The sequence below is a fragment of the Podarcis tiliguerta genome (assembly GCF_965153285.1).
Source record: "Podarcis tiliguerta genome assembly, chromosome: 13".
In the NCBI taxonomy this organism is placed as follows: Eukaryota; Metazoa; Chordata; class Lepidosauria; order Squamata; family Lacertidae; genus Podarcis; species Podarcis tiliguerta.
Window position 1 is genome coordinate 48,712,939 of NC_139546.1, and position 19,334 is coordinate 48,732,272.

Sequence of the window (19,334 nt, forward strand, 5' to 3'; positions counted from 1 at the left end):
AAATATATATGAATGAATTCCTATGCCCCACAAATAACCCAGAGATGCATTTTAAATAAAAGCACACATTCTACTCATGTAAAAACGCCAGGCAGGCCCCACAAATAACCCAGAGATGCATTTTAAATAAAAGGACACATTCTACTCATGTAAAAACACACTGATTTCCAGACCGTCCGCGGGCCGGATTGAGAAGGCGATTGGGCCAGATCCGGCCTTAGTTTGCCATGGTTTAATACCTTTCCTTGCTTGGGGGTTTGCTGGGCTGGAGACGTGGGGGCCTTTTCAGCAACAAAGGGGATAGGGACTCTAAGATACGGGGGGAAATCAAGTCTCCAGGCAAAGAAGGAAATTTCTTGGGCATCTAAAGTAAGCTAAGCTAAGGTAGAGCTTGAAAATTCACCGCCAAAGAACAAAGACTTTCAAATCCTGCCTTCCCTGGCTGCAAATGACTGCTGGAAGTTGTTAGTGCCAGCCAGGAAGAGTTTATGTCTACGGAACAGCTTCTAAGAAATCCATCTTATTTGAACTAGCCTTATATTTTGGGGAGACTCCAAACCACTGGAATGTGGTGAGTCACTGTGAACAGGAGAGACGGATGGTTCCCTTTGGATCCGTTCCGTCAGATTTCTCCTGGGAGAGCAGTCACCAAGATTTACACATCAATATATCAAGTCCCAGTAGCCCACTCGATCGCCAAAGGAAGACACACAGAATCATCAACACATATCAGAATAAAATAAGTCCGTAGCTGCATCTGACAGCAAACATTCATCTTCTTTTGTCAGAGGACAGTATGGGAAGAGGCCCAAGACAGGCTACAGACCCAAACTTTCGAGACCCAAGCAGTATTCAACCTCTGCAACTTTTCAATTTTCTGACTTAGATTTAATGCCATGCAAAAGGGAGTCTGCCTTTCATTCCGGCTCCGAAACACCTCTCCTTTCACCCCCGAATAGCAAAATCAGGAAAATTAGATTCAAAATTAGATTTACCTGAAAAGGCAGGTCTCGGATGAAAATCCGCTCTTAATCCCTCTTCCAGCAACCCATCAATGAGGGGGCTTACAGGATCAAGCCATCCAAGGAGACGAAGCAACTGTGCAATGATAAGCCACGCCTGTTTGCCTTAACTTGAACCTCTGAGGGAAATTTGACCTTGTAGAAGCTGAAAAATAGGGAGGATGTTCTCAGCAAGCCATCAGATAAAGCGGAACTGCTTAGTTCTCAGGGAGAGGCAGGGGTGGGTTCCGAAAGCATCTAGACAACAAGGCCAGGTGGCCTGTAGTGTATTCCTTGCGAAAACATCCCCAGCTGTACAGTTTATAAAGACGTGGCATGTTTAATGGGCAAAGCATTTGTCCAGGGGCGTATCTCAAAACCCAAAGGTGAGGGGCTTTTTTTCGGAAAAACTGACACAGAAGATAGAATTCCCTGATTTTAGTTACTTAGAGACAACTTGGAAGGGACCCCCCCAAGATCATCTGGTCCAGCCTTCTGCAATGCAGGGATCTTGGCAAAAGATGGCCAGCACCAATAAGGTTCATTTTGTTGTTGTTGTTTAGTCGTGTCTGACTCTTCGTGGCCCCATGGACCAGAGCACGCCAGGCACTCCTGTCTTCCACTGCCTCCCGCAATTTGATCAAATTCACGTTAGGTAAAAGGTAAAGGTAAAGGGACCCCTGACCATTAAGTCCAGTCGCTTTATTTATTATTTATCCTCATCTTGCTTTATTGGCCGAGGGAGCCGGCATACAGCTTCCGGGTCATGTGGCCAGCATGACTAAGCCGCTTCAGGCGAACCAGAGCAGTGCACGGAAATGCCGTTTACCTTCCCGCCAGAGTGGCACCTATTTATCTACTTGCACTTTGATGTGCTTTCCAACTGCTAGGTTGGCAGGAGCAGGGTCCGAGCAACAGGAGCTCACCCCGTCGCGGGGATTCAAACCACCGACCTTCTGATCGGCAAGTCTTAGGCTCTGTGCTTTAACCCACAGTGCCATAACTTGGATTACTGTGATGTTAAAAGGTCTGCCTTGGATTCGTACCGAGAACATTCTATCATTTTTGAGATTTCGCCACTCTTTTGTTGACTGTGAAGGCCACTCCATTTCTTCTACAGGATTCTTGCCTACAATAGTAGATATGATGGTCATCTGAACTGAATTTTCCCATTCCCGTCCATTTTAGTTCACTGATGCCCAGGATGTCAATATTTATTCTTGCCATCTCATTTTTGACCACATCCAACTTACCAAGGTTCATGGTTCTTACATTCCAGGTTCCTATGCAATATTTTTCTTTGCAGCATTGGACTTTCCTTTCGCTTCCATGCATATCCGCAACTGAGCATCCTTTCGGCTTTGGACCAGCCGCTTCATCAGCTCTGGATCTACTTGTACTTGTCCTCCGCTCTTTTCAGTAGCATGTTGGACGCCTTCCGACCTGAGGGGCTCATCTTCCAGCGTCATAACTTTTATATGCCTGTTGTCTTTGTCCATGGAGTTTTCTTGGCAGGGATACTGGAGTGGCTTGCCGCTTCCTGCTCCAGGTGGATCACGTTTGGTCAAAACTCTCAACTATGACCTGTCCGTCTTGGGTGGCCCTGCACGGCATAGTTCATAGCTTCTCTGAGTTATGAGACATGTGCTTTTCATGAATATGTGTGTTTAGCCTTAACCTTATGCCCACAAAAAGTTCTCACATCAAAGGAATAAAGAAAGCTGGGCTTCTTGTATGAAACAAAAATGGCAGGAAAAATCACAGAAGCAAAATTCCAGTTATCAGACAGCAAAATCATACAAAGTAAGCAGACAGCAACCCACACAATATGCACACATCTTGATCTAAGGCATGGGTAGGCAAACTAAGGCCCGGGGGCCGGATCCGGCCCAATCGCCTTCTAAATCCGGCCCGCGGATGGTCCAGGAATCAGTGTGTTTTTGAGTAGAATGTGTCCTTTTATTGAAAGTGTATCTCTGGGTTATTTGTGGGGCATAGGAATTTGTTCATTTTTTTTCCTTTCAAAATATAGTCCGGCCCCCACAAGGTCTGAGGGACAATGGACCGGCCCCCTGCTGAAAAAGTTTGCTGACTCCTGATCTAAGGAGTAAAAGAAATACCTGACCATTTCCAAACAAGGAGCTTGGCAATTTTGCCACAAAAACCCACACTAAACAGCAAGGCGGAAATGGAAAAAGAAGAATATACCTTTCCTTGAGAGCGCTAGAGAAGTTCTGTTGAGGCATCTGCCTGCTGGGAATCTGGGTTTTCTAAATAAATATTTAGCTAATGCCTCCTAATAGGGAAAGGAGGGACTTTGAAACAAGCAGGTCTCAAGAGCATTTCTCACTTTGCCCATCCTAGTGAGGAAATGACTAAAATCTGGCCATCCTGAGAGTGTTCTCAATGTTTTGGGCCACCACAGCCATAAGATTTTGTGTACATAGACTTATTATAAAGCTAATTGAATCTTCTTGCTCTTGTCTTTTTAAATTTTACATTGTTGCTTAATTAGTTGGGGATCATTTCCCCCTCTTTTAGTTTGAGACATGTAGGTAATCATAATATATTTGGCTGAGCACTTATCAAAGGAGTCTGGTGCTTTTTTTTCTTTGCTTTAAATTTACAAAGAAGGAATGTCAGACGTTTACAGTGGGAGGGAGACAGTAAATATTCTAGGTGCTGTTGGAACAGCTCCTTTGGAAAAATGTGCTCCTGGCTTCACTGCAGTCTCTAGCGGCCTCTAGAGGCCAAAAGCAAACCTAACTTCTCAGCTAATGTAGCAAAATCTGGATTTTCTTAGAATCATAGAATCATAGAGTTGGAAGAGACCACAAGGGCCATCGAGTCCAACCCCCTGCCAAGCAGGAAACACCATCAGAGCACTCCTGACATATGGTTGTCAAGCCTCTGCTTAAAGACCTCCAAAGAAGGAGACTCCACCACACTCCTTGGCAGCAAATTCCACTGTCAAACAGCTCTTACTGTCAGGAAGTTCTTCCTAATGTTGAGGTGGAATCTTCTTTCTTGTAGTTTGGATCCATTGCTCCATGTCCGCTTCTCTGGAGCAGCAGAAAACAACCTTTCTCCCTCCTCTATGTGACATCCTTTTATATACTTGAACATGGCTATCATATCCCCCCTTAACCTCCTCTTCTCCAGGCTAAACATGCCCAGCTCCCTTAGCCGTTCCTCATAAGGCATCATTTCCAGGCCTTGACCATTTTGGTTGCCCTCCTCTGGACACGTTCCAGTTTGTCAGTGTCCTTCTGGATTTTCTTGTGTCTCTTAACTGTGTATATCTGTTTTAAACTTAAGGTAGACGACATTGTAGGGCTGCTGCAGTTGCTTCTGTTTCAGCCAAACTTTCCACAATATTTTGCGGTGGGAATGCGGGTGGCTGTGGCTAAAACACAGGGAGGCTACAACAGTTGTTACTTTTTCTGAACAAGGGACAGACTTCTTTTGAATTACACCTAATTTAAATACAGGGTTCATGCAACGGCTGCAGCTCAGACTTTGGTGGCAAAGGGGTGGAAGGAAGAAGAAGTCCCAACCATAATGGATTGCATAACAAGCTACAAGAATTTGCTGAAATGGCACAGTTGACAAATAGCCTGAGAGGCAATTCAAAACAAAAATTTATGGGAAAGTGGGATAGATATAAGATATATGTTCAAAAATACAGTAGGGGGCCACCAGGTGGCGCATTGGAAGATGGCCGACAATAACATCTCTCCAACCCACAAGAGGTAATAAAGAGGCTGCTATGGGAAGTATGCAGTCTTCCTGCCCCCCCCAGGAGATGGGGGGGACAGCCTTGCCAGCTGTCCATAATGCACCCCCGGATTCGAAAGAAGGGGGTGCAGGACATTTGGCACCAGCCCTCAGTGAGCTCGGCTCTTCCTGACACTGTCTCCAATAGCGCCCTGGTTCGCTTCAGCTCGAAAATATAATTGGAAATACAGTGGTACCCCACAAGACGAATGCCTCGGAAGATGAAAAACTCGCTAGAGACGAAAGGGTTTTTCGTTTTCTGAGGTGCTTTGCAAGACGGATTTCCCTATGGGCTTGCTTCGCAAGACGAAACGGCCCTGCCTCTCGTGTCATGGTGACGCTCACTGCACGCACGCATGCATGCACGCTCGTGCCTGCGATCAAGTGAGCGGGACGTCACTGGCCGACCGTGCCCACTAAGCAGCCGCGGTGAGGCAGCTCGCGGAGGAGCGGTTTGTTCCCCCCCGCTTCCCCGCTCCTCCGGCTCCCTCCCACCTTCCCGCTGACGGTTGGTGCCTCGCGCCGCTGCCCACCCCCCTCGCGCACTCCCCTCAGAGAGCCGTTGCCGCCAGCGCCTCTCTCTCCCTCTCTCCCTCAGGTGAAGAGGATGGTGGCGGTTCCGCCGAGTCGCGCTCCTGAGCCCTGCCGCCCTCCAGCAGCCGCGTCGCACGGTGGCCACAACGCGGGTGAGTCTGAGGTACCGGCTGCGGCAGCAGAGATCTCCTCCCCGCCTCAGGAAAGTGCCCTGAGGCGCCCGGCTGTGCTTTTGGTGCGGACGCCAGGCCTGCTCCCTGGGCGCCGATTGAATGGGGGAGCCGCGTCGGCCCCTCTCGCCTTTCTCCTACCCCCGCCAGCAGCATTCCTCCTCCGGAGTCTCCTCTTCTGTGCCACGCTCGCTGCAAAGTCAGTCAGACCGTGAATCAACGTCCTGCTTCTCCCCGCCCCTCCCCGCCATTGTCAGTGTTTAAATGCAGTGGTGCTTCACAAGACGAAAAAACTCGTAGAACGAATTAATTTCGTCTTGCGAGGCACCACTGTATATAATTGGAAAGAAGCTGAAGCACATACATCAAGCAAAGTTCGAGAGATAAGGCTGCTGATTAATGCATCTCTGCGATTGGAGCGACGGAAGGAGACAAATAAATCTAGCGATGAACCACCATTACGAGACTGGTATGTGTGGAGCGAAAAAAAGAGGGGGGGTGGAGGAAAAAATCTTTTATTTTTTTCCCCTTCTGTGAGTATTTATAACCCTCCACCCCAGCAAGACGAATCGTCACCTTTTATGAATCGCAAGCAAGAATTTAAGAGCTGTGTGGAGTGAATTAATCATCGAAGAGAGGACTCGTAAACATTGGAGAGCGGAGGGAAAATTCTATGACGCAGTTTTTAATGGCGTCTTGCTAAGACAGGCTTGTCAAAGAAAGACGAGGGGAGGAGGACCAGGGTCATTGGAATGTGAATGATGGATTGAACGTGATAACCTGGCAGAGCCCCTTTGTGATATACGCGGCAAGCTTGGGAAAATTAATAGGACAGACCGAGGATAAATTTTTGAAGAAGGGGAGGAATGGCGGCTGTCCTTATGAGATATGACTCTTGGAGTGTGCAAAACCCACGGAGAAGTTGTTTGTTTCTAACCTGCTTGTGAAGACTATCAGAGATCGCAAAGAAAGGAACACATGATAACAACAAGAAGATGAAGAAAGTAATAAAGAGACTATCTGCACAGATCTGGATAGAACTGTTTGATAAAAGCAGCAACAGAAGTGATGTTTTGATCCTCGTTCGGAGCTTGATGTATGGGTACCCCCAACAAAATTTTAAAATTTGGCTGTATAATTTGGAATTAATATGATTTGGAAATAATGTGATTGGATTGGCCTGTTAATAAAAATTATGTTGTTTTTTTTAAAAAAAAAAAACAGTAAAGGTTCGCTATCTATGCTAGCATTCGATTGACGTTGGAGAGAGACTGAGTTGAGAAATAAGACCAAGGGTACATATTGATATAGGAATGTATTAGATAAAATGTAAAGAAATATACAATAATAAGAGTACATTCATTTGTAAAAAATGAATATACAACGGGATAGACAGGAAGTCCAAAGTGTTGATACATATATGATTTTGGAATAGTTTTTTGTCCTTCTTTCTTTAGGTATATAAACTTTGTATATAAACTTTGTATACATGCTGAAAATTACTGTATATTATAATAAGCCTTGTGGTGTAATGTGGTAATGTTTACCGATGTAACATAAGACCGTTAATAAATAAATAAAACTTAAAAGAAAAATACAGGATTCAACACCATCCCCTGTAGACTATGGGCAAATGTTGCTTACGACCCTGGGGTGGGGGCAGCTTGGGGGTGGAGGGGTTGGCAAAAATGGAGTTAAAAATAAACGTGAGGATTTGAAACGGGTCATCTTTATCTGTTTACTTATTTAGAGCATTTGTCCCTGCTCTTCAGCCAAAAAAGGCTCCCAGACTGGCTTATATGAATCAAAGCAAGACATTTGCTACCTGCATGCTTACATTCTAATAAATAAATAAACAAACAGACCATTTTAAAAAAAAAAAATCAAACAACACACAAGGAAAAAGGAACAAGGAGGGAAGAGGAGAATAAACTCGGGCACCAATTTCTAGACAGTTGTTCCCATATTGGCCTGTTGTTGGCATCTTGTCTTGGGAGACAATGGAGGAGAGCACTATTGGTGGTGAAATCGTACTGTAGGGACAATACGGGAGAGACATGCTTTGTTGCTACTGGGGCAGAAGAAGGCACCCAGTTTTGCGGCTGCAGATGCACAACGGCGTTTCTTCTCCCTGCACTCCTCCCAGCGGTCATTCCTTCTGTGGTCACTGCTATGGAGGCACAACAAGACTATCTCCAGACCCAGTGGTTGTCTGCAAGGGATTCCCACACGGTGGGGTTGATATCGCCAACCTTCATGTCAACCTTGCAGACATCTTTGTAACGCAGAGCTGGTCTGCCAATGGACTTGGTGCCTGAAGCCTGCTCCCCACAGAGCACATTCTGGGGGACCCTGCCCTCTTCAGTTCTATGGACATCACCAAGCCAGCATAGAAGTCGCTGAGACATTAAACTGAAAATAAAATAAATAAAAGTCGCTGAGACAGGAGTGCTGGGATTGTGGGCTTGGGAGAGCATATCTTTGAGACTCTCTTCTCCCTTGCGATGGCCAAAATCCTCCTGACCAGCAGGCATAGTTCGGAGGCAGTAGCTGGAGCCTTAGGACAGGGGTCAGCAACCTTTTTCAGCCGTGGGCCGGTCCACTGTTCCTCAGACCATGCGGGGGGGCGGACTATATTTTGGGGGGGGGATGAACAAATTCCTATGCCCCACAAATAACCCAGAGATGCATTTTAAATAAAAGCACTGTTGCCGGAAAAATCCGAGGGCTCCCTTGGACAAAAAGTAAAGACACCAACCAGAGTAAATTGGAGCAAATCAGCAGCCTGTAGGCTTGGCCTTTATTGTACTGTTGCAGCAGGGTGTTCCCCTCACTCGCAGGAGAGAGGAAAGACCCAGAACAATGGTGTGCAAGACCTTATAAAAACTTTTGAAATTCCCCTCCTCTAGGTCAAGCCCACCCCCAGAAACATCATGCATACATTACAGAAAGGAGGGGTTGAGGGAGGAGTTGTGGTGGTAACCTGAGTGTCCTGTCACCTGGCTGGTTCCTCCTTTCTCCCCCTCCCATGAACCAGTTGTGAATAACAAAGAAAAGGTGCAGTTTCCTTCCCCCTGAGGGGAATCCGGCCATGGTCCTTTTGTTGCTGTCTGCCCTGAATATACAACCATATGCAGTCCATTGTGTTCATGAGGGTGGTGAGTCTGAGCCCATCAGGATGCTTATCTAGCTTGTCATGCCCCTCCAGGTGCAGTAGTCGGTACGTGACTGCTTGCTCAGGGGATTATGGCTGACCGTCACCAGGTCACCCCCCTTAACTAGTCCTTGAGATATGGAGTAGAATAAAAGTGGAACAGTGCAAATCTGGTGTATGGTTGATTTTCTATGAATTTATAACAGAAGTGTAGCGTATGTAGTGTGTGAGTGTGAGTGTGTGTGAAGTCTGTACAAACTGAATGATGGGGGGGGGGGTTCCTGCTACAGCACACATTCTACTCATGTAAAAACACCAGACAGGCCACACAAATAATCCAGAGATGCATTTTAAATAAAAGCACACATTCTACTCCTGTAAAAACACCAGGCAGGCCCCACAAATAACCCAGAGATGCATTCTAAATAAAAGCATACATTCGACTGATATAAAAACATGCTGATTCCCGGATCATCCGTGAGCCAGATTGAGATGGCAATTGGGCAGGATCCGGCCCCCGGGCCTCAGTTTGCCTACTCCTGCCTTAGGCTAAGTGGATGTAATGATCTCTGCTTCCTATCTCTGCCACTGGGGTATCTTGATGAAATGGCTGCCCCTTCATGACATTTGAGGGAGGAGTCTCTGCTCCTCAGTTTTCCCAGTGCTGGAATGGCTGCCTTCATTATTCTGTTCCCAGGAGCTAAGCTAGCCATTTCATAGAATCACAGAATCATAGATTTGGAAGGAATAAAATAATAATAATAATAATAATAATAATAATAATAATAATAATAATTTATTATTTATACCCTGCCACTCTGGCAGCTCCCAATAGAATATTAAAATACAATAATCTATTCAACATTAAAAGCTCCCCTGAACAGGGCTGCCTTCAGATGTCTTCTCAAAGTCTGGTAGTTGTTTTTCTCTTTGACATCTGAGGTCCCCGGGGGTCATCTAGTCTGACCCCCTGAAATGCTGGAATCTCAGCTAGATCATTCCTGACATATGGTCATCCAGCCTCTGCTTAAAAACCCCCATAGAGGGTTTTTTAGGGAGAACCTTATTGGTTATTTCCGGAATCAGCATTCTGATTGGCTAGGGCGATATAACCACGTCTTCATTGGTGAGCGGGTTCTATTCTTATCCAATCAGCGCCGTCTCTCGGAAGCTAAAGGTGAGTACTGTATATAGAAAGAAAGATTCGGCTGCAAGCACCTCGCGTTTTCCTTTGAGCAGCGAAACCCCTCTGCCCCTCCGTCGGCTCTTTTATGAATCACCAATTTCCCGAAAGAGTTTGCTCCGCTTCCAAGGCTGCTCTTAAGAAATGCACGTTCCTGCACCCGAAACGTGTAGTAAAGGAAGAGGTTTCTTTTCACCAGCAACGTTGCGAAGTAAAGCACTGGAAACAGCAGCTGCCTGCCGCAATGCAGCTTTGGAGCGGCGTGAGATGTTAATAGCAGAGGAAGGTAAACCCCGGGCAATAAACTGCGTGGAGATGACTCGCTCCAGAAAGCTGATCCGGAAATAGTGGAGCCGGCAGCTACGTAGGTCTGAAAGTGTAGAAATCACCTACTTGTTTCCCCATCCTTCATCCACTTAGCAGCACTTTGTATCTTTTAGACACGCATATTGGCTTCTAAAGTTTGGGGAAAGAGACTGAAAGTTGTTAATATCAATATGAAGGCAACGCAAGTCAGTCTTGTAGTCTCGGTATTTTTGCTGCCCTCCTGGCCCGTTTGTAGGTTAGTGCTCCCTCCCAGATCACAATTTTTCCAATGTGTACCTATCAGTATTGCTGCTGCTATTAATCACAATTATCCTTCGTTGCTTCCACTGCATATACCAAAATGTGTTTTTTTACACGACTTGCCAGCATTTATTTAAATCTCCTCACCTCATTACTGGGCACGTCTGGTACAATCCCACGCGTTTAGATACGATATTACGCTTTCCAAAGTGGCTCATATAAAATTCAGATAAACAAGGTTGCCTAAGCAAAAAACGCTTTTAGCAACCCAAACTGTGTCAGCTCTTTTCATGAAAAGTTGGGCGGCCCTTAAAAGGGCCTTTGAGCTAGTTTGTAATATACAGCCTTGATATCCTGATTAGCCGCCGAAGCCGTACAGAGTGCGGCCCTGGCGCTTCAGAGCGTACACGACATCCATGGCAGTCACAGTCTTCCTCTTGGCATGCTCGGTGTAAGTCACGGCATCCCGGATGACATTTTCCAGAAAGACCTTCAAGACACCGCGGGTCTCCTCGTAGATCAAGCCCGAAATGCGCTTGACTCCGCCACGGCGAGCCAGGCGGCGGATTGCAGGCTTCGTGATGCCCTGGATGTTGTCACGAAGCACCTTGCGATGCCTCTTGGCGCCTCCCTTGCCCAAACCTTTCCCGCCTTTCCCACGACCAGACATGGTAACAACTCAACACTCCGTACGCTTGAAAAAAGAAGTAGCCGAAGAATAGCGCAGCTGCTTCTTTTATACAGCAAAGTCCGACCAGAGGGAAAACTGAGGAGGGACATGTTAGCCTTTGACTGAGCCACGCCCTCTTTCCAAACTCCATAACGCTATAGGCTATACTTTCCACCAATCAGCTTCTGGTCATTTTAAAATCTCCAATCAAAACCGAACTATCTCCTCAAACAGAGATGTGTCTTTGATTTGGGGAGGATAGTGCAGCCTGGAGTGTTATAGACACGTTTCATAGTTTACACAATTAAGATTCTGTCCGGTGATACTAAGTATTGTACAGTACTGTAATCTGAAAATGGTGCAGAACAGAATGGAAAAACAAAACAGTAGCGTAGAGGCGGCGAAAAGAGTAAAACAGAACCTGAAAACTCTTATCCTAACATTTGCAAAATTGTGAGGAGCAGGAATTAGAAAAGCATACTGTAAATTTCAGAGGTTTATGTCGCATTAGAATTATAAAATTGTAGAGTTGGAAGGGATCCCAATGGTCATCTAATCCATCTAGCATCTTTCATTGCATGGTTCTTGTAAACCACTCCTTTAGCCCACAATTAAAGGAGGATAACGATCAGCCTATTAAAAAACCTTTTATTGAGGGTGAAAGAGGAGAGCGCAAAATATGGTCTGAAGCTCAACATCAAAAAACGAAGATCATGGCCACTGGTTCCATCACCTCCTGGCAAATTGAAGGGGAGGAAATGGAAGCAGTGAGAGATTTTACTTTCTTGGGCTCCATGATCACTGCAGATGGTGACAGCAGCCACGAAATTAAGAGACGCCTGCTTCTTGGGAGGAAAGCAATGGCAAACCTAGATAGCATTCTAAAAAGTAGAGACATCACCTTGCCAACAAAGGTCCGTATAGTAAAAGCTATGGTTTTCCCAGTAGTGATGTATGGAAGTGAGAGCTGGACCATAAAGAAGGCTGATCGCCGAAGAATTGACGCTTTTGAATTATGGTGCTGGAGGAGACTCTTGAGAGTCCCATGGACTGCAAGAAGATCAAACGCATCCATTCTTAAGGAAATCAGCCCTGAGTGCTCACTGGAAGGACAGATCGTGAAGCTGAGGCTCCAATACTTTGGCCACCTCATGAGAAGAGAAGACTCCCTGGAAAAGACCCTGATGTTGGGAAAGATGGAGGGCACAAGGAGAAGGGGACGACAGAGGACGAGATGGTTAGACAGCGTTCTCGAAGCTACAAACATGAATCTGACCAAACTGCGGGTGGCAGTGGAAGACAGAAGTGCCTGGCGTGCTCTGGTCCATGGGGTCACGAAGAGTCGGACACGACTGAACGACTAAACAACAACAACGATCAGCCTGAGTCTATACATTTAAAAAATAACAATAAGGCACTGGGTGCTGGCTCGATGAAGGACGTTCTGGTGTCCTTTTACGCTATTAGCTTTCGCTCCTGTGGCAGAAGTACAAGGACACATGCCTTTCCCAATACAGTACTTACACGCGTGCAGAAACAAAAGACAATGTAGTTTGCTTGTTTGACTTTAATTTTATATTGTGTTCTGAATGCAAGTACTGGTCATAGTTTTTCACGTTAAGAAAAAACACCAATCAAAGGTTTTCCTTTTCGTTTTTTAACACGATCTAATATGGTCACCCTCGTTTATTTCTCAGACGGAAGGGCAATGACGTAACCCCCCTTCTTTTTGAAAGAGGAACATGCAAATATAAACTCTCCCCATGTGACATTTCTATTGGCTCTCGCAAGCATATGCGTAATTTAAATGTAAGTTTTTGGTTGGTTGCAAGAAGACACATTCTCATTGGGTGCTAAGCACATCCTATGTCTCTTTCGCCCAATCAGATTTGACAGAAAGAATCCATCGGGAGTAAATAAATAGGCGGCTTCCAAGATTGTGTTACTCGCTCTGCTCTTCGTTGTTGTAGTTCTTGGTGGATTTCTCTGTACGATGTGTGACCGTGGAAAGCAGGGCGGCAAAGCCAAGGGCAAGGCGAAGTCTCGCTCGTCCAGGGCGGGCTTGCAGTTCCCTGTGGGTCGAGTGCACCGCCTGCTTCGCAAAGGGCACTACGCGAAGCGCGTGGGAGCCGGAGCCCCTGTCTATACGGCGGCGGTGCTGGAGTACCTGACCGCCGAGATCCTGGAGCTGGCCGGCAACGCGGCGCGGGACAACATGAAGGCGCGCATCATCCCTCGGCACCTGCAGCTGGCCATCCGCAACGACCAGGAGCTGAACAAGCTGCTGGCCAAAGGCACCGTCCCCCAGGGCGGCGTCCTGCCCAAGATCACAAAGTGAAGGCCCAGTCAAAATCAGACCGCGGCGTCTGGACTTCACAAAGGCTCTTTTCAGAGCCGTCCACTCTGTCATAAGAGAGCTGGGTTTCTATTGCTGAAAGCTTCAAACTGGATTTCTGAGAACGCTATATTGTGAATTTATAAAGCACTGCACTCTCTGCTGCCATCTTAACAAAAGCCAGCACGCCCCCAAAACCAAAATTCTGGCTCGGTCTGTGCGCTCGGTCTGCCTTTCTTCCTGTTCCCATTATCCATTTTACCTTCCAAGGATCTCAAGGTTGCGTCTCCACCCCTCGCCCAAATAACCCATGTGTGCCCATGTTTAAATACAGGCGCTATTGTAAAGTAGTGGTTCTCAAACGGCGCTACTAGTATGGCAAGAGAATGGGAATGTAGCAGCGTAGTATATATAGTATAGCACACACAAAAAATATTTCTGGAATATGTAGATTTCCTACCAAAATGTTTCGTCATTATTATAAAACAAAGTAATCCGAAAGTGTGGCCCAGATTGCCGGTAGTTTGAAAACCACTGTCTAAAGCTTTGAATTAGATCCGTAGCAAATAAAATAAAGGAAAGTATATAACTCTTTTCATGAAAAGGTGGGCGGCCCTTAAAAGGGCCTTTGGCTTGTAAGATGCAGCTTTGTCATTTAGAATTAGCCACCAAAGCCGTACAGAGTACGACCCTGGCGTTTCAGAGCGTACACGACATCCATGGCGGTTACAGTCTTCCTCTTGGCATGCTCGGTGTAAGTCACGGCGTCGCGGATGACATTTTCCAGAAAGACCTTCAGGACGCCACGGGTCTCCTCGTAGATCAAGCCCGAGATACGCTTGACTCCGCCACGGCGAGCCAGGCGGCGGATTGCAGGCTTCGTGATGCCCTGGATGTTGTCACGAAGCACCTTGCGATGCCTCTTGGCGCCTCCCTTGCCCAAACCTTTCCCGCCTTTCCCACGACCAGACATGCTTGCCAAGCAACCGTCCTATAACGACACAAAAAACAAAATGTAACACAAGGAAGGGCTTCCTCGCCTTATATAGAGAAATGTCCGACCAGAATGAAAACTTAGGCGTACTTTTGTGCGTTGCAGAACTCGGTCTGAATTTCGTCCAATCAAATGCACTCTGTTTGCAGCTGCTCAATGAGAGTCCTGGCGGGGAAAAAAAAAACAGGCTGTGGCCCCGCCCCATTTTGCCCTCTTGCGTGATCTTGTCTAGCCAATTGCTGTTCAGCCCAGGAAATTCAAACTTTCCAACTGACATTGTTTAGTGTTCAGCCAATCAAGACTGCGAGAGCGGTCTATAAATAACCAGCAACCGGGCTCTTTGTCTCATTTGCTGAAGAGAGTCCTTTGCTTTGCTTGCCATGGCTCGTACCAAGCAGACCGCTCGCAAGTCCACCGGCGGGAAGGCGCCTCGGAAGCAGCTGGCGACCAAAGCTGCCCGGAAGAGCGCCCCGGCCACCGGGGGCGTGAAGAAGCCTCACCGCTACCGCCCTGGGACGGTCGCCCTGCGAGAGATCCGTCGCTACCAGAAGTCGACCGAGCTGCTGATTCGCAAGCTGCCCTTCCAGCGCCTGGTGCGGGAGATCGCGCAAGATTTCAAGACTGACCTGCGCTTCCAGAGCTCTGCGGTGATGGCCCTTCAGGAGGCGAGCGAGGCTTACCTGGTGGGCCTGTTTGAAGATACCAACCTGTGCGCCATCCACGCCAAGCGGGTCACCATCATGCCCAAAGACATCCAGCTGGCTCGCCGCATCCGCGGAGAAAGAGCTTAAGATATTCGCTGTCAAAGTAGGGGCCTCCTACGTTCAAAAACCCAAAGGCTCTTTTAAGAGCCACCACATAATCTTAAAAAGCTGTTAATTACTGCAATATTATGTTCAGTTGCCAGTTAGGTATTGTGCATTAAGCACCAGTTGCTGGGAATGTTTAAGTGGACACGGCGGCGTGGTACTTCTGTGCAGTTTACAGGCGTCTCACATGGATCTTGCCCCTTCGATTTGTATCTTCCTTCAGTGACTTTCCCCCCCGTTTAAGCAGGCCCCGGGGTAGCTAGTATTCACAAAGGGAAAGCAAATCCATTTTTACCCTCCCCCCCCTGTCTAAAAACAGTATCATGGAAGCAACCACTTGCTTTCTCCACGCCCACCCAATTGCCACGTGGTGTCTTCCCCCCCCCCCCCGTAAAACAAAGTTGCAGAAACAATATTAAACAGCCGGCGGGGGCAAAATGAGCAACAGGATACCCGATTAAAAGAAAAGCCTAGAATTGCAGCAATAACCTTACTACTAGCACACAATTTGGGGTCTGGTATGGTTTCGAATTGGGAGGGGAGGGACTGTGCAAGGGATTGGCCCCACTACGATTCTGCCAACTGCGGCACTTGCATCACATGATCGAAACACCTCACATGGCAAGGGAAATTCAGCACTTTCTTTGAATTTGTGGGTGGCTCTTAAAAGAGCCTTTGGGGTTAACGAGGAGCGCTGCTGCCTCTCGCGGAAGCCGAGCGGGTCCTTCCTACTTCTTTTTCGGCGCCGCCTTCTTGGGCTTGGCGACTTTCGCCTTGGGGGTCTTGGGCTTCGCTTTGGGCTTAGCTGCCTTCGCCTTGGCGGGGCTCTTGGCGGCCTTCTTGCTTTTGGCCGCCGCCGCCTTGGGCTTCTTGGGGCTCTTGGCGGCCTTCCGGGCGCCTGCCGCGGGCTTCTTGGCCGGCTTCTTGACGCTCTTCTTGGTGGCGGCGGCCTTCTTCACCTTCTTGGCGGCGCTGGCGGGCTTCTTGGCCGCGGGCTTTTTGCTTTTCGCGGCCGCCGCCGCCGGCTTCTTCTTGGGCGCCTTGTCCTTGCTGTCCGCCTGCTTCTTGTTGAGCTTGAAGGAGCCCGAGGCGCCCGTGCCCTTGGTCTGCAGCAGGATCCCCCGAGTCACCAGGCTCTTCAGGCCCAGCTTGATGCGGCTGTTGTTCCGCTCCACGTCGTAGCCGGCGGCCGCCAGCGACTTCTTCAGCGCCGCCAGGGAGACGCCGCCGCGCTCCTTGGACGCCGTCACCGCCTGGGTCAGCAGCTCCGTCACGCTGGGGCCAGACGCCTTGCGGGACTTCGGGGCGGCGGCCGCCGCCTTCTTGGCCTTCTTCGCGGGAGCCTTGACAGCCGGCAGCGCGGCGACGGGCGCGGCGGGAACCTCTTCAGTCATCCTGATCCGAAACTATGCCGCCCCCCGATCACAACGTCGAGTCACCAAAGCAGAAGCTGAATGGACGCGGCGGCGGCGCTGCCTCGTATTTATAGGGGAGGAGCTGCGCGCTGATTGGTGCGTTCCGAGCACGGCGCTTTGACAGCCAGACCTGGGCTCCTGGTCAGGGCAACTTTTGTGTTTCTTAACCCGCACAAAAGAGTCGATTACTCCGAGTCCCGTCCGCGGATCCCTCCCGTTCCAGGCTGGATCGATGGGGAGGATGCGGGCTTTCGGACACCTGGTTTTCACGCTCCGGGGTGGCAGGGCTCCTCCGGAAAAGAGCGGGGAACTCAGCCTCGGCTCGCTCTCCCGGCCTGAAAATTTGCAAACTTTTGCTTTTCGACGAAAATAGCAAATGCTGCTTTTAAGAAGCGGGCGCGGGAGGTCCGGCATAAGGTAGCCCGGGGGGTCTGCACCCGGGCGGTGAAGAAAGGAAGGCTTTTCGGCCGGGAACTTCGCGGCAACCGCTTCTTTCATCGAGTCAAGTAACACATCTGACAACGAGCTTCGGGTTAAATTGCTATAAGGCATGATTGCAATGCCAGCCCCAGAAAATGAGCGACAGAGTGATGGGAAGGAATTGGGATTATTTGAAGAGGGCTGGTTTGGACGGATGAGTAAAAAAAGTGGGTTTTTTTAAAAATGGGGCTTTATTTAACACCTTTCTGAAAGTCATCCGCATTTGTCTCTCTTTGATGCTGCCTAAGCAAAGAGATCGGAGGATGTCAGCCTACGGAGCTTATCATTTCTGTCTTCAGATTTTAAGCAAATAAATCTAGATGTCGCCGAAAGTTCAACACAGGGGTCTCTTTTGGGGAATAGGCGAGGGGTAGGGTACCCTAAGTGCAATCCATTGGGAGTTGGTTGTAGTTAAGCTTTGCTTGTGTGTTTACCAGTAATGCAACTCTCTATTGGCTATACAAAGCAGAGTCTTCTAGCAACTTGAAAACTTAACCGATTGGTGCTGTGGCATGATTCTCAGCTGATCTGTACACGCAAATATTGTAATGGGGCCATGGAGTGTAAGTAGTGCCTGTGTGTGATACTTCTGTGCCAAGTTCAGAAGTGTGCAAGTTCAGAGCAGCTGCGGCAGCCCAGGACTGCAGTAATTTACCAAGTAACTGAAAGGACAGATTAGCTTCACGCAACCGATGAAGAAGACTCTGCGGCAGGTGCCACAATGAATCTATCAGTTGTTGAAGGTGCCACAGGAATGGGTGCATTTGTGTGTTTGCTGTCGCAGGAAGCACACACACACAAATCCCGGTGGAATATGTTGCCTAACTGGCGTGTGTGGAAAAGCCACCACTCAGACGTGTGTACTCAGTAGTGAATCTTAATCAGAATTGGGACTTCCAAGTAAATCTGTGTAAGATTTCCTTCTCAGTCAGTTTTGTTTGCTTAAAAAAAACACACACAAAAAAAAAAACACAAAGATCATAGCAAAAAAAGGGGGGGACCCGGTTAGGATTTCACAAACAAACTCCAGATTCATAATACGTACAAATGAATTTTGGGGTTTTCTTGTTTTTAAAAGATTTTAACAGGATGCCTCTAGAGTCTCTTCAGAGTGGTGGACTTAGCAAGGTCGCTTGCTCTTTTTTTCCCCCAGCAAAGAAAGCTGTCTTACAGATCATGTATTTTATCAGTATTTTATCTGCTAGCAAATCAATAATCCTGACAGGATCTGTTATTCCAGAGAGATTTCTAAGTGGCAGTATCATAAATAAATCTCTTTTAGGGTCCTTCTTTAACGGGCAGTATAAGAAGAATGCCCATTATAATCCACAGAGTTTTGCTTGTGTACATTGTTGATTTATTTGATGTTCCTAATCTACCTTCTACAGGGTTCGGGAACTGGGTTTGTTAAATTACTTTCTCAGAGGAGCAAAAGTTAATCAAAATACACCTGGGACTATAGAATGCTTTTTATTAACACAATATTGTGATGGAACAGAAGTCTGCTGGATGATTCACCTATTCTTCTTTTAGTGCCTCTCAAATAGATCCTCTGGTTTCTTGGTAGCCTCAAATTCTACAGCAACAAAAGGTGGTTGTTATTATTATTATTATTATTATTATTATTATTATTATTATTATTATTTCTAGTGAATGTTCACAGGCATGGAGGCAAACCACTCCATATTGCAACTGTGTCCAAACTGGTTGTCTGGCAACTCTTCTTAAAATAACTGTTATGTGAAACATTTTGGACCTGATTAAATGTAGCATCACTTCAGCACATAGCATAGTGCTTGATGACGTGGTAAAACGTTGAGTCAAAAAGGATTCAGGATTATTCCCAGATCTTCAAATATCTACGCTTCAGAGACATACATTTTGCCAGTATGGTGTTTCTTTTTTAACTCATCAGACCAGTTTCAAATCTCAGCCTTGAAGTTCCCTGCATGACCTTAGGCCAATCACTCTCTGGCCCACATTACAGGGTTGGTGTAAGTATAAAATTGGGGGGGGGGGTAATGATGATGGAGAGATCATTTATGCCACACTGGGATGGTTTAAAAGGTAGTACAGTGGTACCTCGGGTTACATATGCTTCAGGTTACGGACTCCGCTAACCCAGAAATAGTACCTCGGGTTAAGAACTTTGCTTCAGGATGAGAACAGAAATCATGCTCCAGCGGCAGCAGGAGGCCCCATTAGCTAAAGTGGTGCTTCAGGTTAAGAACAGTTTCAGGTTAAG

At 47.3% G+C, this 19,334-nt stretch overlaps 5 protein-coding genes across 6 annotated transcripts in view; 2 read left to right on the forward strand and 3 right to left on the reverse strand.

The window, feature by feature from the left end:
* The window catches only part of LOC310663206 (histone H4), a 113,536-nt gene extending 102,417 nt beyond the window's left edge, over positions 1–11,119 (reverse strand). Inside the window, exons 1-2 of one of the 2 annotated variants that reach the window (XM_083410900.1) lie at positions 9,699–11,119; positions 7,639–7,894 (exon numbers count right to left, since the gene is read on the reverse strand). In XM_083410900.1, the coding sequence (XP_083267026.1) occupies positions 10,745–11,056 (312 nt within the window). In that variant the 5' untranslated portion in view covers positions 11,057–11,119 and the 3' untranslated portion in view covers positions 7,639–7,894; positions 9,699–10,744. Of the gene's footprint in view, positions 1–7,638; positions 7,895–9,698 lie in introns of those variants that run through there. The other variant, XM_083410901.1, reaches the window with a different exon arrangement.
* A 1,356-nt stretch (positions 11,120–12,475) lies between these two features.
* Positions 12,476–13,558, forward strand: LOC310662337 (histone H2A-like). Its single transcript, XM_083409136.1, has one exon. It carries the CDS (start codon positions 13,050–13,052, stop codon positions 13,392–13,394), a length of 345 nt encoding a protein of 114 aa, XP_083265262.1. The 5' UTR covers positions 12,476–13,049; the 3' UTR covers positions 13,395–13,558.
* A 428-nt stretch (positions 13,559–13,986) lies between these two features.
* Positions 13,987–14,535, reverse strand: LOC310662338 (histone H4). Its single transcript, XM_083409137.1, has 2 exons — positions 14,476–14,535; positions 13,987–14,382 (listed from the first exon to the last, which is right to left on the reverse strand). Exon 2 carries the CDS (start codon positions 14,362–14,364, stop codon positions 14,053–14,055), a length of 312 nt encoding a protein of 103 aa, XP_083265263.1. The 5' UTR covers positions 14,365–14,382; positions 14,476–14,535; the 3' UTR covers positions 13,987–14,052.
* Positions 14,536–14,741: 206 nt separating this feature from the next.
* LOC310662336 (histone H3.2) lies at positions 14,742–15,602 on the forward strand. Its single transcript, XM_083409135.1, has one exon. The coding sequence runs from the start codon at positions 14,766–14,768 to the stop codon at positions 15,174–15,176; it is 411 nt and encodes a 136-aa protein (XP_083265261.1). The 5' UTR covers positions 14,742–14,765; the 3' UTR covers positions 15,177–15,602.
* Positions 15,603–15,815: 213 nt separating this feature from the next.
* LOC310662335 (histone H1.2-like) lies at positions 15,816–17,415 on the reverse strand. The gene has a single exon (XM_083409134.1). The coding sequence runs from the start codon at positions 16,586–16,588 to the stop codon at positions 15,923–15,925; it is 666 nt and encodes a 221-aa protein (XP_083265260.1). The 5' UTR covers positions 16,589–17,415; the 3' UTR covers positions 15,816–15,922.
* Between the last annotated feature and the right edge of the window lie 1,919 nt (positions 17,416–19,334).